This window comes from Oncorhynchus masou, chromosome 12 (genome assembly GCF_036934945.1).
Source record: "Oncorhynchus masou masou isolate Uvic2021 chromosome 12, UVic_Omas_1.1, whole genome shotgun sequence".
In the NCBI taxonomy this organism is placed as follows: Eukaryota; Metazoa; Chordata; class Actinopteri; order Salmoniformes; family Salmonidae; genus Oncorhynchus; species Oncorhynchus masou.
The window spans coordinates 29,715,305-29,729,853 of NC_088223.1; the positions used below are offsets into that span (position 1 = coordinate 29,715,305).

General features: G+C 48.3%; 1 protein-coding gene across 2 annotated transcripts in view; it reads left to right on the forward strand.

The window, feature by feature from the left end:
* LOC135549826 (trafficking protein particle complex subunit 9-like) overlaps positions 1 to 14,549 on the forward strand; it is a 367,075-nt gene that overhangs the window by 44,460 nt on the left and 308,066 nt on the right. For both annotated transcript variants that reach the window (XM_064980154.1, XM_064980155.1), the window contains one exon: positions 5,896 to 6,022. In XM_064980154.1, coding sequence (XP_064836226.1) covers positions 5,896 to 6,022 — 127 coding nt within the window. The remainder of the gene's footprint in view (positions 1 to 5,895; positions 6,023 to 14,549) is intronic.

Consider the following 14,549-nt stretch of genomic DNA (forward strand, 5'->3'; position numbering starts at 1 on the left):
TTTAGAAGATTCTGATAGGCTAATTTACATCATTTTAGTCAATTGCGGGTGTACCTGTGGATGTATTTCAAGGCCTACCTTCAAACTCAGTGCCTCTTTGCTTGACATCATGGGAAAATCAAAAGAAATCATCCAAGACCTCAGAAAAAAACTGTAGACCTCCACAAGTCTGGTTCATCCTTGGGAGCAATTTCCAAACGCCTGAAGGTACCATGTTCATCTGTACAAACAATAGTACGCAAGTGTAAACACCATGGGACCACGCAGCTGTCATACCGCTCAGGAAGGAGACGCGTTCTGTCTCCTAGAGATAAACGTATTTTGGTGCGAAAAGTGCAAGTCAATCGGAGAACAACAGCAAAGGACCTTGTGAAGATGCTGGAGGAAATAGGTACAAAGGTATCTATATCCACAGTAAAACAAGTCCTATATCGACATAACCTGAAAGGCCGCTCAGCAAGGTAGAAGCCACTGCTCCAAAACCGCCATAAAAAAAATCCAGACTACGGTTTGCAACTGCACATGTGGACAAAGATCGTACTTTTCGGAGAAATGTCCTCTGGTCTGATGAAACAAAAATAGAACTGTTTGGCCATAATGACCATTGTCATGTTTGGAGGAAAAAGGGGGAGGCTTGCAGCAATCATGTTGTGGGGGTAAATGTGCTGCAGGAGGGACTGGTGCACTTCACAAAATAGATAGCATCATGAGGGAGGAAAAGTACGTGGATTTATTGAAGCAACATCTCAAGACATCAGTCAGGAAGTTAAAGCTTGGTCACAAATGGGTCTTCCAATTGGACATTGACCCCAAGCATACTTCCAAAGTTGTAGCAAAATGGCTTAAGGACAACAAAGTCAAGGTATTGGAGTGGCCATCACAAAGCCCTGACCTCAATCCTATAGAACATTTGTGGGCAGAACTGAAAAAGCGTGTGCGAGCAAGGGGGCTTACAAACCTGACTCAGTTACACCAGCTCTGTCAGGAGGAATGGGCCAAAATTTACAAACTTACTGTGGGAAGCTTGTGGAAGGCTACCCGACACCTTTGACCCAAGTTAAACAATTTACAGGCAATGCTACCAAATACTAATTGAGTGTATGTAAACTTCTGACCCACCGGGAATGTGATTAAAGAAATAAAAGCAGAAATAAATAATTCTCTCTACTATTATCCTGACTTTTCACATTCTTAAAATAAAGTGGTGATCCTAACTGACCTAAGACAGGGAATTTATATCAGGAATTGTGAAAAACTGAGTTTAAATGTATTTGGCTAAGGTGTATGTAAACTTCCGACTTCAACTATAGCTCCTGTCTTGTGTATTTTATTCCTCTTGTTAGTTACAATTGTATTTTTTACTATCATTTTTTATCTGCATCATTGGGAGAGGTTCATAAGCAAGTATTTCAACACTGTGTGATTTGGAGGCAGTTTAATCATCTTAGGAGTTGGAAATCTATCGGTAATATCTTATAAATGTAATTACTAGAATGGGTATAGCCCCTCGGACGAATATGATTCCCATTGTAGAAATTATAAACTGAACAAAAATAAAAACGCCACATGTTGGTCCCATTTTTCTTGACCTGAAATAAAAGATCACACAAATATTCCATAAGCAGAAAATAATTATTTCTATCAGATTTGCACAAAATTGTTTACATCCCTGTTAGTGAGCATTTATCATTTGCTAAGCTCGTCTATCCCCACCTGACAGGTGTGGCATATCAAGAAGCCGATTAAACAGCATCATTACACAGGTGCACCTTGTGCTGGGGACATTAGAAGGCCACTCTAAAATATACAGTTTTGTCACACAACACAATGCCACAGATGTCTAAAGTATTGAGGTAAAATGCAATTGGCATGCTGACTGCAGGAATGTTCAACAGCGCTGTTGCCAGAAAATGTAATGTTCATTTCTCGACCATAAGCTGCCTCCAACTTTGTTTTCGGAATTTTGGCAGTACATCCAACCGGCCTCACACCCGCAGACCACTTGCATCCACGCCAGCCCAGGACGCCACATCAGTCTTTTTCAGCTGTGGGATTGTTTGAGGAGAGGGAGGGTGGGTGCTGAGGAGTATTTCTGTCTCTAATAAAGCACGTTTGTGGGGAAAAGCTCATTCTGATTGGCTGGGCCTGACTTTGCAGTAGGTGGACGTGGATCCCAATTGGGTTGGCCTATGTCCTCCCAGGCCCACCCATGGCTGCGCCCCGGCCCAGTCATGTGAAATCCATAGAGCAGGACCTAATGAATGTATTTCTATTGACTGATTTCCTTCTATGAACTGTAACTCAGTAACATCTTTTGACATTGTTGCATTTTATATTTTTGTTCAGTGTATGTCTATGAATAATACATAACGGTAACTTAAAGTATACAGGTTCCTGGCTACTTTAGTGTGAACTGAAGTAAACATCAACGGTATGAGCTGAACTTGTCGATGAATTGCTTGAAAGCCCCAGGCATTGCCTCCTGATTTCCCTCGATCCTCACAGGCGCATAAGATGGCCACTCACCTACTCCATCTCTGTATACTGAAGTAAGTGCACATATTTTCCAAGTCTGTTGTCACTTTTTGCTAGTCTCCCACCCACTTGACATTTTCTAGTGCAGTATTCTGGTTTACAGTGGATAAGATTAGGCTAGGATTTTCGCCCACAATATGCGGATGTCATTGCAGTTGACTTCTCCTTGTAAACATTCCTGCCCCCAAAACAATAAATAAATAAATATATTCGTAATTCATTTGATATTCATTAGTTTGTATGCTGGCAGCACATTCCATCACATTGGCAGGGCAGTACATCATCTACAGTGACAGTTGGCAGAATCTCCCTCTATGTTTTATTGAATGCTACTCGTGTCAGGATGTATTGGAAGTCCCAGTCTCTCTCCCCTCTCTCCCCCTAGAGTCTCAGTCAGTTAAGAGGCCTCACAAAGGATGCTAAAACAGCTCACAGTCATCACCAGGGGTCCTCTACAGTACCACACCATAGGCTGCTGCTCTGGGTGGAAATGTAGGGGATTCTCTTCAAAACGAGCGGATGAACTGAGAAATGAGAGAGAGACATATTCAAAGTTTAAGACTGTTGAACCAGTTATGTAAGCATGAATGTGGAAGTATGAATGCAGAATTCATGAGTTGAATCAGGTTTTCCTTGGGTTGATTTACGTGGGTCTCAGACTAAATAATATATTTACCTAAGTTTTAAATATTCCTTTATTCACCACTTTAGGCATAATTCAACTTCTGTGTTCAGTTCTCTGTGTTTTTGGTGAAAGATGAAAGGGAAACGATGTTCTGCAGTTACGTCTGTTAAGCAGTCTGTCACTGTGCCCAGTAAATGTCAGGACGTATTGACTCTCCTCGATACCTGTGCACTGCAGTGGTTCATTACTCAACTTGAGCAGTAAAGTAGAGGAGGCAGCGTTTACTTTATTTATAGGCTTGCCGGTTGTCAGCTCCGTGTCTGGCCTCCGCCTCGTCGGAGGGGTTGATACTGTATGGTCTGAAGGTTAGAAGGAAAAATGCATATTCCACTGTAGTTATCTGTCTGACTGCATTTATAAACATCTAGTTAGTATGTGGAGAGGCAAATTGTGTGATCAGGCTATTTAATTGATGTGGGCCAATTTTACATCTGTGAACTCCTGTAATTTAGTTTTTGCTCTCAATTCTTCCTACGCTTATTCATTGAATTGCTTATTTTTCTGCTGACTGACATACTAGTCGATGGCAAACATTTAGAATTTCCTGTAATGTTTACTTGTTTAATCACCTGCTCTCTCAACTCTCCAAGCGAAAGTGAGTCTAATCGATTTCCCACAGGATTTGAACTGGGGTTGAAAAGCAGCTGTATTATGTGTTGTTGGCGGGGTCGCAGATAGAAGGCAGAGCTGAAAGAAAGACTGTTGGAGAGAGACGGGGAACGGAGAGAGACGGGGAACGGAGAGAGACGGGGAACGGAGGGAGACGGGGAACGGAGGGAGACGGGGAACGGAGAGAGACGGGGAACGGAGGGAGACGGGGAACGGAGGGAGGCGGGGAACGGAGGGAGGCGGGGAACGGAGAGAGGCGGGGAACGGAGAGAGGCGGGGAACGGAGAGAGGCGGGGAACGGAGAGAGGCGGGGAACGGAGAGAGGCGGGGAACGGAGAGAGCGGGGAACGGAGAGAGGCGGGGAACGGAGAGAGGCGGGGAACGGAGAGAGGCGGGGAACGGAGAGAGCGGGGAACGGAGAGAGGCGGGGAACGGAGAGAGGCGGGGAACGGAGAGAGGCGGGGAACGGAGAGAGGCGGGGAACGGAGAGAGGCGGGGAACGGAGAGAGGCGGGGAACGGAGAGAAGGCGGGGAACGGAGGGAGGCGGGGAACGGAGGGAGGCGGGGAACGGAGGGAGGCGGGGAACGGAGGGAGGCGGGGAACGGAGGGAGAGAGACAGGGAACAGAGGGAGACAGGGAACAGAGGGAGACAGGGAACAGAGGGAGACAGGGAACAGAGGGAGACAGGGAACAGAGGGAGACAGGGAACAGAGGGAGACAGGGAACAGAGATTGAGAGAGAGTGGTAGTCAGAGAGCTGTTTGTGTAATGCTGCAGTGAGCTCTTCAAAGATACTGTTTTACCTCACATCATCCCAAAATGACAATCAATACAGAGTTTTGTTTGTCTGGGTCTGTCCTTCAACTTGCCATGTTTTACTCTTAGACTGCGTTTACTTGGGCTTCCAAATACAATTTACTAAATTGAAATGTATCGACAGACAGACTCCATGCAGGTTTAGGAAACATTTGAAATTGTCCATGACAGGCAGGGAGGCAGACGAGTAGGCAGGGAAGCGGATTGAAAGACTGGTACGTAGACAGGTAGGCAACAATACTCAAATCCTTCAATGTCCTTTTCTACTTGGTCAGTTTCAAAAGCTGCATGCAGCATTTCTCTGCTTGTTACACCATGATCACTAAAGCCACTTCCCAACACTGCAAACACACAACACTGAATGTGACTCGACTCGTAATAAACAGAAGGCTTTTAACATCCCTTTAAGACCTTCATTTGGTCAGCTTTTTACGTGACAGGAATGTGCTTAGTAACAACAGGATGCCAGATCCATGTTTAGTGTAAAGCAAAGGCCATGTCAGTGTTTTCAACAATGGCACTATTAACTCTGAGAGATGTTTTATCACGGTGATGTTCTGTTTCCTGTCACTGGAACTGCTCTGCTCTTCAATCTGTCAGATCAGAACTACAGAAGGACATGTTTGCCTGGTCGCCCTGCCTCGGGATCAAAGTACGTTCTGTCTGTGCTGCTCTGTTGCTCAGGATAATACTGTGGTATTTTGTGGCTGTCCAAGCAGGGGTATGTAGTGGGGAACTGAGAAGTAGCCTATCTAGGAGCTTGACTGAGGTGTATATCGCTCTCTCTCTCTCAGCCCCCATGTGGCGTGAGGCCCAGCCAACAGAGTAACTCATAGAGACATTTTTGTTTGCAACTAAAGCAGCGAGGCTGAGAGTGATGATACAGCACGGCCATAAACATCTTTATTGATCCAGCTATAAAACTCACACTGTAGGATGGGGAGAAGGGACAGGGCTGGGCTGGAGTTGTGTTATTTGTGTTATTATGCTCAATTAAATTGGCAGGGCCGTGTAATCTTGGTTAGACAAGGAGCAATAGTTATAGCGAGAGAGGTTACTTTAAATGGTGAGGGAGAAACTGGCTCTATCAAAAGGGTGCCAAGAAATATGTGCTTTACACCCTATAGTGACACTGTGTGAAAACACTCTTTGAAGAAATGGTTTTTCCTGGTCACTTCAAATGGTCAGACTGACCATCTGTAATGTGCTCGACGTTTCCAACCCGAATCCCTTCTTTCCCCGGTCCACAGAGAAGAAGGAGGTGACTCAGAGTCTGGAGAACTACACGTCTAAATGTCCTGGAGGAATGGAGGTTCTCACCCTCCCTGATGGACTCAAACTGCCCCCAGTACCGTTAAGCAAGCTACCCATCGTCAGGTACGTCAGTCAATCGGATTTTTAAAGCCCTTTTTCAGCAACAGTTGTCAGGTAAGTCAGTCAAAGGTGGTGAGGGGTCTCTGGGTCATGTTTATTAAGAACGAATGGATGAAAACGCTCTGAAACTGAGAGAAATGGGGAGGTAAAATCTGACCATGTCCAATAAGAAACGTCTGTTTTCGTGTTCCATTGCAAAACGTTTTGCTACGGTGTGCCCTAATGAACACAACCCTGGTGTATGAACTGTCATTCTGATTTGATGTAATCAATGTACCAATGAGCTCATCATTGTTACCACACTGTTCTAACATTGAGTAGCTACTACTCTGAGTGGCCTGACTAATCAATAGACAATATTTCTTCCCGCTCAACAAAGTCAGGTCATTCTGACGTTGGCGTAATGATTGAAATGTAGCTCCTCCCTCCTGGTCCGAACAGAGTTATAGCTGTTTGAGAGCTAAGTGAACATTTTACATGACACTCTGATTTACAGAAGCATCTACTCGTAAATGTATTTATGGTGAAATTTGACTCGTTTACATTTCAGTAAAAGTCAGTCATATAGCAGAAATGACACCACTGTTCAATAGGCCTGGCTTGGCTAGTCTGGGGCTCTGTTGAATAGGCTTGGCTAGTCTGGAGCTCTGTTGAATAGGCTTGGCTAGTCTGGAGCTCTGTTGAATAGGCTTGGCTAGTCTAGGGCTCTGTTGAATAGGCTTGGCTAGTCTGGAGGCTCTGTTGAATAGGCTTGGCTAGTCTGGGGCTCTGTTGAGTAGGCTTGGCTAGTCTAGGGCTCTGTTGAATAGGCTTGGCTAGTCTGGGGCTCTGTTGAATAGGCTTGGCTAGTCTGGGGCTCTGTTGAATAGGCTTGGCTAGTCTGGGGCTCTGTTGAATAGGCTAGTCTGGAGGCTCTGTTGAATAGGCTTGGCTGGTCTGGGGCTCTGTTGAATAGGCTTGGCTAGTCTAGGGCTCTGTTGAATAGGCTTGGCTGGTCTGGGGCTCTGTTGAATAGGCTTGGCTAATCTGGGGCTCTGTTGAATAGGCTTGGCTAGTCTGGGGCTCTGTTGAATAGGCTAGTCTGGAGGCTCTGTTGAATAGGCTTGGCTAGTCTGGGGCTCTGTTGAATAGGCTAGTCTGGAGGCTCTGTTGAATAGGCTTGGCTGGTCTGGGGCTCTGTTGAATAGGCTTGGCTAGTCTGGAGCTCTGTTGAATAGGCTAGTCTGGAGCTCTGTTGAATAGGCTAGTCTGGAGCTCTGTTGAATAGGCTAGTCTGTAGGCTCTGTTGAATAGGCTTGTCTGGAGGCTCTGTTGAATAGGCTTGTCTGGAGGCTCTGTTAAATAGGCTTGTCTGGAGACTCTGTTGAGTAGGCTTGTCTGGAGGCTCTGTTGAATAGGCTTGTCTGGAGGCTCTGTTGAATAGGTTTGTCTGGAGGCTCTGTTGAATAGGCTTGTCTGGAGGCTCTGTTGAATAGGCTTGTCTGGAGGCTCTGTTGAATAGGCTTGTCTGGAGGCTCTGTTGAATAGGCTTGTCTGGAGGCTCTGTTGAATAGGCTTGTCTGGAAACTCTGAGGAATAGGCGAGTCCGCAGGCTCTGTTGAAAAGGCTTGGCTAGTCTGGAGCTCTGAATATGCTTGGCTAGTCTGGAGGCTCTGTTGAATAGGCTACTCTGGGGCTCCTTTGAATAGGCTTGGCTAGTCTGTGGACTCTGTTGAATTGGCTTGGCTAGTCTGGGGGCTCTGTTGAATAGGCTACTCTGCGGCTCTGTTGAATAGGCTAGTCTGGAGGCTCTGTTGAATAGGCTTGTTTGGAGACTCTGTTGAATAGGCTAGTCCGGAGGCTCTGTTGCATAGGCTTGGCTCGTCTGGAGGCTCTGTTGAATAGGCTTGGCTACTCTGGGGCTCTGTTGAATTGGCTTGGCTAGTTTGGGGGCTCTGTTGAATAGGCTACTCTGAGGCTCTTTTGAATAGGCTCGTCTGGAGGCTCTGTTGAATAGGCTAGTCCGGAGCCTCTGTTGAATAGGCTAGTCCGGAGGCTCTGTTGAATAGGCTCGTCCGGAGGCTCTGTTGAATAGGCTAGTCCGGAGGCTCTGTTGAATAGGCTAGTCCGGAGGCTCTGTTGAATAGGCTATTCCGGAGGCTTTGTTGAATAGGCTTGGCTAGTCTGGGGGCTCTGTTGAATAGGCTACTCTGGGGCTCCTTTGAATAGGCTTGGCTAGTCTGTGGGTTCTGTTGAATTGGCTTCGCTAGTCTGGGGGCTCTGTTGAATAGGCTACTCTGCGGCTCTGTTGAATAGGCTAGTCTGGAGGCTCTGTTGAATAGGCTTGTTTGGAGACTCTGTTGAATAGTCTAGTCCGGAGGCTCTGTTGCATAGGCTTGGCTCGTCCGGAGGCTCTGTTGAATAGGCTTGGCTAGTCTGGAGGCTCTGTTGAATAGGCTTGGCTAGTCTGGGGTCTCTGTTGAATAGGCTACTCTGGGGCTCCTTTGAATAGGCTTGGCTAGTGTTTGGGCTCTGTTGAATTGGCTTGGCTAGTCTGGAGGCTCTGTTGCATAGGCTTGGCTAGTCTGGGGGCTCTGTTGAATATGCTTGGCTAGTCTGGAGCCTCTGTTGAATAGGCTAGTACAGAGGCTCTGTTGAATAGGCTCGTCCGGAGGCTCTGTTGAATAGGCTAGTCCGGAGGCTTTGTTGAATAGGCTTGGCTAGTCTGTGGGCTCTGTTGAATAGGTTACTCTGGGGCTCTGTTGAATAGGCTACTCTGGGGCTCTGTTGAATTGGCTTGGCTAGTTTGGGGGCTCTGTTGAATAGGCTACTCTGAGGCTCTTTTGAATGGGCTCGTCTGGAGGCTCTGTTGAATAGGCTAGTCCGGAGCCTCTGTTGAATAGGCTAGTCCGGAGGCTCTGTTGAATAGGCTCGTCCGGAGGCTCTGTTGAATAGGCTAGTCCGGAGGCTCTGTTGAATAGGCTAGTCCGGAGGCTCTGTTGAATAGGCTATTCCGGAGGCTTTGTTGAATAGGCTTGGCTAGTCTGTGGACTCTGTTGAATTGGCTTGGCTAGTCTGGGGGCTCTGTTGAATAGGCTACTCTGCGGCTCTGTTGAATAGGCTAGTCTGGAGGCTCTGTTGAATAGGCTTGTTTGGAGACTCTGTTGAATAGGCTAGTCCGGAGGCTCTGTTGCATAGGCTTGGCTCGTCCGGAGGCTCTGTTGAATAGGCTTGGCTAGTCTGGAGGCTCTGTTGAATAGGCTTGGCTAGTCTGGGGTCTCTGATGAATAGGCTACTCTGGGGCTCCTTTGAATATGCTTGGCTAGTCTGGAGGCTCTGTTGCATAGGCTTGGCTAGTCTATTCAACAATAGGCTAGTCTGGAGGCTCAGGCTGAATAGGCTAGTCTGGAGGCTCAGGCTGAATAGGCTAGTCTGGAGGCTCTGTTGAATAGGCTAGTCTGGAGACTGTTGAATAGGCTAGTATGGAGACTGTTGAATAGGCTAGTATGGAGACTGTTGAATAGGCTAGTCTGGAGACTGTTGAATAGGCTAGTATGGAGACTGTTGAATAGGCTAGTATGGAGACTGTTGAATAGGCTAGTATGGAGACTGTTGAATAGGCTAGTATGGAGACTGTTGAATAGGCTAGTCTGGAGACTGTTGAATAGGCTAGTATGGAGACTGTTGAATAGGCTAGTCTGGAGACTGTTGAATAGGCTAGTCTGGAGACTGTTGAATAGGCTAGTCTGGAGGCTCTGTTGAATAGGCTAGTCCGGAGGCTCTGTTGAATAGGCTTGGCTAGTCTAGAGGCTCTGTTGCATAGGCTACTCTGGGGCTCTTTTGAATAGGCTAGTCCGGAGGCTCTGTTGAATAGGCTAGTCCGGAGGCTCTGTTGAATAGGCTAGTCCGGAGGCTCTGTTGAATAGGCGTGGCTCGTCTGCGGGGCTCTGTTGAATAGGTTACTCTGGGGCTCTGTTGAATTCGCTTGGCTAGTCTGGGTGCTCTGTTGAATAGGCTACTCTGGGGCTGTGTTATGTAGGCTTGGCTAGTCTGGAGACTGTTGAATAGGCTAGTCTGGAGGCTCTGTTGAATAGGCTAGTCTGGAGGCTCTGTTGAATAGGCTAGTCCGGAGGCTCTGTTGAAAAGGCTAGTCCGGAGGCTCTGTTGAAAAGGCTTGGCTAGTCTGGAGCTCTGAATATGCTTGGCTAGTCTGGAGGCTCTGTTGCATAGGCTTGGCTAGTCCGGAGCTCTGTTGAATAGGCTTGGCTATTCTGGAGGCTCTGTTGAATAGGCTTGGCTTGTCTGGGGGCTCTGTTGAATTGGCTTGGCTAGTTTGGGGGCTCTGTTGAATAGGCTACTCTGAGGCTCTTTTGAATAGGCTCGTCTGGAGGCTCTGTTGAATAGGCTAGTCCGGAGCCTCTGTTGAATAGGCTAGTCCGGAGGCTCTGTTGAATAGGCTCGTCCGGAGGCTCTGTTGAATAGGCTAGTCCGGAGGCTCTGTTGAATAGGCTAGTCCGGAGGCTCTGTTGAATAGGCTATTCCGGAGGCTTTGTTGAATAGGCTTGGCTAGTCTGGGGGCTCTGTTGAATAGGCTACTCTGGGGCTCCTTTGAATAGGCTTGGCTAGTCTGTGGGTTCTGTTGAATTGGCTTCGCTAGTCTGGGGGCTCTGTTGAATAGGCTACTCTGCGGCTCTGTTGAATAGGCTAGTCTGGAGGCTCTGTTGAATAGGCTTGTTTGGAGACTCTGTTGAATAGTCTAGTCCGGAGGCTCTGTTGCATAGGCTTGGCTCGTCCGGAGGCTCTGTTGAATAGGCTTGGCTAGTCTGGAGGCTCTGTTGAATAGGCTTGGCTAGTCTGGGGTCTCTGTTGAATAGGCTACTCTGGGGCTCCTTTGAATAGGCTTGGCTAGTGTTTGGGCTCTGTTGAATTGGCTTGGCTAGTCTGGAGGCTCTGTTGCATAGGCTTGGCTAGTCTGGGGGCTCTGTTGAATATGCTTGGCTAGTCTGGAGCCTCTGTTGAATAGGCTAGTACAGAGGCTCTGTTGAATAGGCTCGTCCGGAGGCTCTGTTGAATAGGCTAGTCCGGAGGCTTTGTTGAATAGGCTTGGCTAGTCTGTGGGCTCTGTTGAATAGGTTACTCTGGGGCTCTGTTGAATAGGCTACTCTGGGGCTCTGTTGAATTGGCTTGGCTAGTTTGGGGGCTCTGTTGAATAGGCTACTCTGAGGCTCTTTTGAATGGGCTCGTCTGGAGGCTCTGTTGAATAGGCTAGTCCGGAGCCTCTGTTGAATAGGCTAGTCCGGAGGCTCTGTTGAATAGGCTCGTCCGGAGGCTCTGTTGAATAGGCTAGTCCGGAGGCTCTGTTGAATAGGCTAGTCCGGAGGCTCTGTTGAATAGGCTATTCCGGAGGCTTTGTTGAATAGGCTTGGCTAGTCTGTGGACTCTGTTGAATTGGCTTTGCTAGTCTGGGGGCTCTGTTGAATAGGCTACTCTGCGGCTCTGTTGAATAGGCTAGTCTGGAGGCTCTGTTGAATAGGCTTGTTTGGAGACTCTGTTGAATAGGCTAGTCCGGAGGCTCTGTTGCATAGGCTTGGCTCGTCCGGAGGCTCTGTTGAATAGGCTTGGCTAGTCTGGAGGCTCTGTTGAATAGGCTTGGCTAGTCTGGGGTCTCTGATGAATAGGCTACTCTGGGGCTCCTTTGAATATGCTTGGCTAGTCTGGAGGCTCTGTTGCATAGGCTTGGCTAGTCTATTCAACAATAGGCTAGTCTGGAGGCTCAGGCTGAATAGGCTAGTCTGGAGGCTCTGTTGAATAGGCTAGTCTGGAGACTGTTGAATAGGCTAGTATGGAGACTGTTGAATAGGCTAGTCTGGAGACTGTTGAATAGGCTAGTCTGGAGACTGTTGAATAGGCTAGTCTGGAGGCTCTGTTGAATAGGCTAGTCCGGAGGCTCTGTTGAATAGGCTTGGCTAGTCTAGAGGCTCTGTTGCATAGGCTACTCTGGGGCTCTTTTGAATAGGCTAGTCTGGAGGCTCTGTTGAATAGGCTAGTCCGGAGGCTCTGTTGAATAGGCTAGTCCGGAGGCTCTGTTGAATAGGCTAGTCCGGAGGCTCTGTTGAATAGGCGTGGCTCGTCTGCGGGGCTCTGTTGAATAGGTTACTCTGGGGCTCTGTTGAATTCGCTTGGCTAGTCTGGGTGCTCTGTTGAATAGGCTACTCTGGGGCTGTGTTATGTAGGCTTGGCTAGTCTGGAGACTGTTGAATAGGCTAGTCTGGAGGCTCTGTTGAATAGGCTAGTCTGGAGGCTCTGTTGAATAGGCTAGTCCGGAGGCTCTGTTGAAAAGGCTAGTCCGGAGGCTCTGTTGAAAAGGCTTGGCTAGTCTGGAGCTCTGAATATGCTTGGCTAGTCTGGAGGCTCTGTTGCATAGGCTTGGCTAGTCCGGAGCTCTGTTGAATAGGCTTGGCTATTCTGGAGGCTCTGTTGAATAGGCTTGGCTTGTCTGGGGGCTCTGTTGAATAGGCTTGGCTCGTTTGTGGGCTCTGTTGAATAGGCTTGGCTTGTCTGGAGGCTCTGTTGAATATGCTTGACTAGTCTGGAGGCTCTGTTGAATATGCTTGGCTAGTCTGGAGGCTCTGTTGCATAGGCTTGGCTAGTCTGGGGGCTCTGTTGAATATGCTTGGCTAGTCTGGAGGCTCTGTTGCGTAGCCTTGGCTAGTCTGGAGCTCTGAATATGCTTGGCTATTCTGGAGGCTCTGTTGCATAGGCTAGTCTGGAGCCTCTGTTGAATAGGCTCGTCCGGAGGCTCTGTTGAATAGGCTCGTCCGGAGGCTCTGTTGAATAGGCTAGTCCGGAGGCTTTGTTGAATAGGCTTGGCTAGTCTGTGGGCTCTGTTGAATAGGTTACTCTGGGGCTCTGTTGAATAGGCTACTCTGGGGCTCTGTTGAATTGGCTTGGCTAGTTTGGGGGCTCTGTTGAATAGGCTACTCTGAGGCTCTTTTGAATAGGCTCGTCTGGAGGCTCTGTTGAATAGGCTAGTCCGGAGCCTCTGTTGAATAGGCTAGTCCGGAGGCTCTGTTGAATAGGCTCGTCCGGAGGCTCTGTTGAATAGGCTAGTCCGGAGGCTCTGTTGAATAGGCTAGTCCGGAGGCTCTGTTGAATAGGCTATTCCGGAGGCTTTGTTGAATAGGCTTGGCTAGTCTGGGGGCTCTGTTGAATAGGCTACTCTGGGGCTCCTTTGAATAGGCTTGGCTAGTCTGTGGGCTCTGTTGAATTGGCTTCGCTAGTCTGGGGGCTCTGTTGAATAGGCTACTCTGCGGCTCTGTTGAATAGGCTAGTCTGGAGGCTCTGTTGAATAGGCTTGTTTGGAGACTCTGTTGAATAGGCTAGTCCGGAGGCTCTGTTGCATAGGCTTGGCTCGTCCGGAGGCTCTGTTGAATAGGCTTGGCTAGTCTGGAGGCTCTGTTGAATAGGCTTGGCTAGTCTGGGGTCTCTGTTGAATAGGCTACTCTGGGGCTCCTTTGAATAGGCTTGGCTAGTGTTTGGGCTCTGTTGAATTGGCTTGGCTAGTCTGGAGGCTCTGTTGCATAGGCTTGGCTAGTCTGGGGGCTCTGTTGAATATGCTTGGCTAGTCTGGAGGCTCTGTTGCATAGGCTTGGCTAGTCTATTCAACAATAGGCTAGTCTGGAGGCTCAGGCTGAATAGGCTAGTCTGGAGGCTCAGGCTGAATAGGCTAGTCTGGAGGCTCTGTTGAATAGGCTAGTCTGGAGACTGTTGCATAGGCTACTCTGGGGCTCTTTTGAATAGGCTAGTCTGGAGGCTCTGTTGAATAGGCTAGTCCGGAGGCTCTGTTGAATAGGCTAGTCCGGAGGCTCTGTTGAATAGGCGTGGCTCGTCTGCGGGGCTCTGTTGAATAGGTTACTCTGGGGCTCTGTTGAATTCGCTTGGCTAGTCTGGGTGCTCTGTTGAATAGGCTACTCTGGGGCTGTGTTATGTAGGCTTGGCTAGTCTGGAGACTGTTGAATAGGCTAGTCTGGAGGCTCTGTTGAATAGGCTAGTCTGGAGGCTCTGTTGAATAGGCTAGTCCGGAGGCTCTGTTGAAAAGGCTAGTCCGGAGGCTCTGTTGAAAAGGCTTGGCTAGTCTGGAGCTCTGAATATGCTTGGCTAGTCTGGAGGCTCTGTTGCATAGGCTTGGCTAGTCCGGAGCTCTGTTGAATAGGCTTGGCTATTCTGGAGGATCTGTTGAATAGGCTTTCTATTCTGGAGGCTCTGTTGAATAGGCTTGGCTAGTCTGGGGGCTCTGTTGAATTGGCTTCTCTGGGGCTCCTTTGAATAGGCTTGGCGAGTCTGGAGACTCTGTTGAATAGGCTTGGCTTGTCTGGGGGCTCTGTTGAATAGGCTACTCTGTGGCTCTGTTGAATTGGCTTGGCTAGTCTGGGTGCTCTGTTGAATAGGCTACTCTGTGGCTCTGTTGAATTGGCTTGGCTAGTCTGGATGCTCTGTTGAATAGGCTAGTCTGGAGGCTCTGTTGAATAGGCTAGTCCGGAGGCTCTGTTGA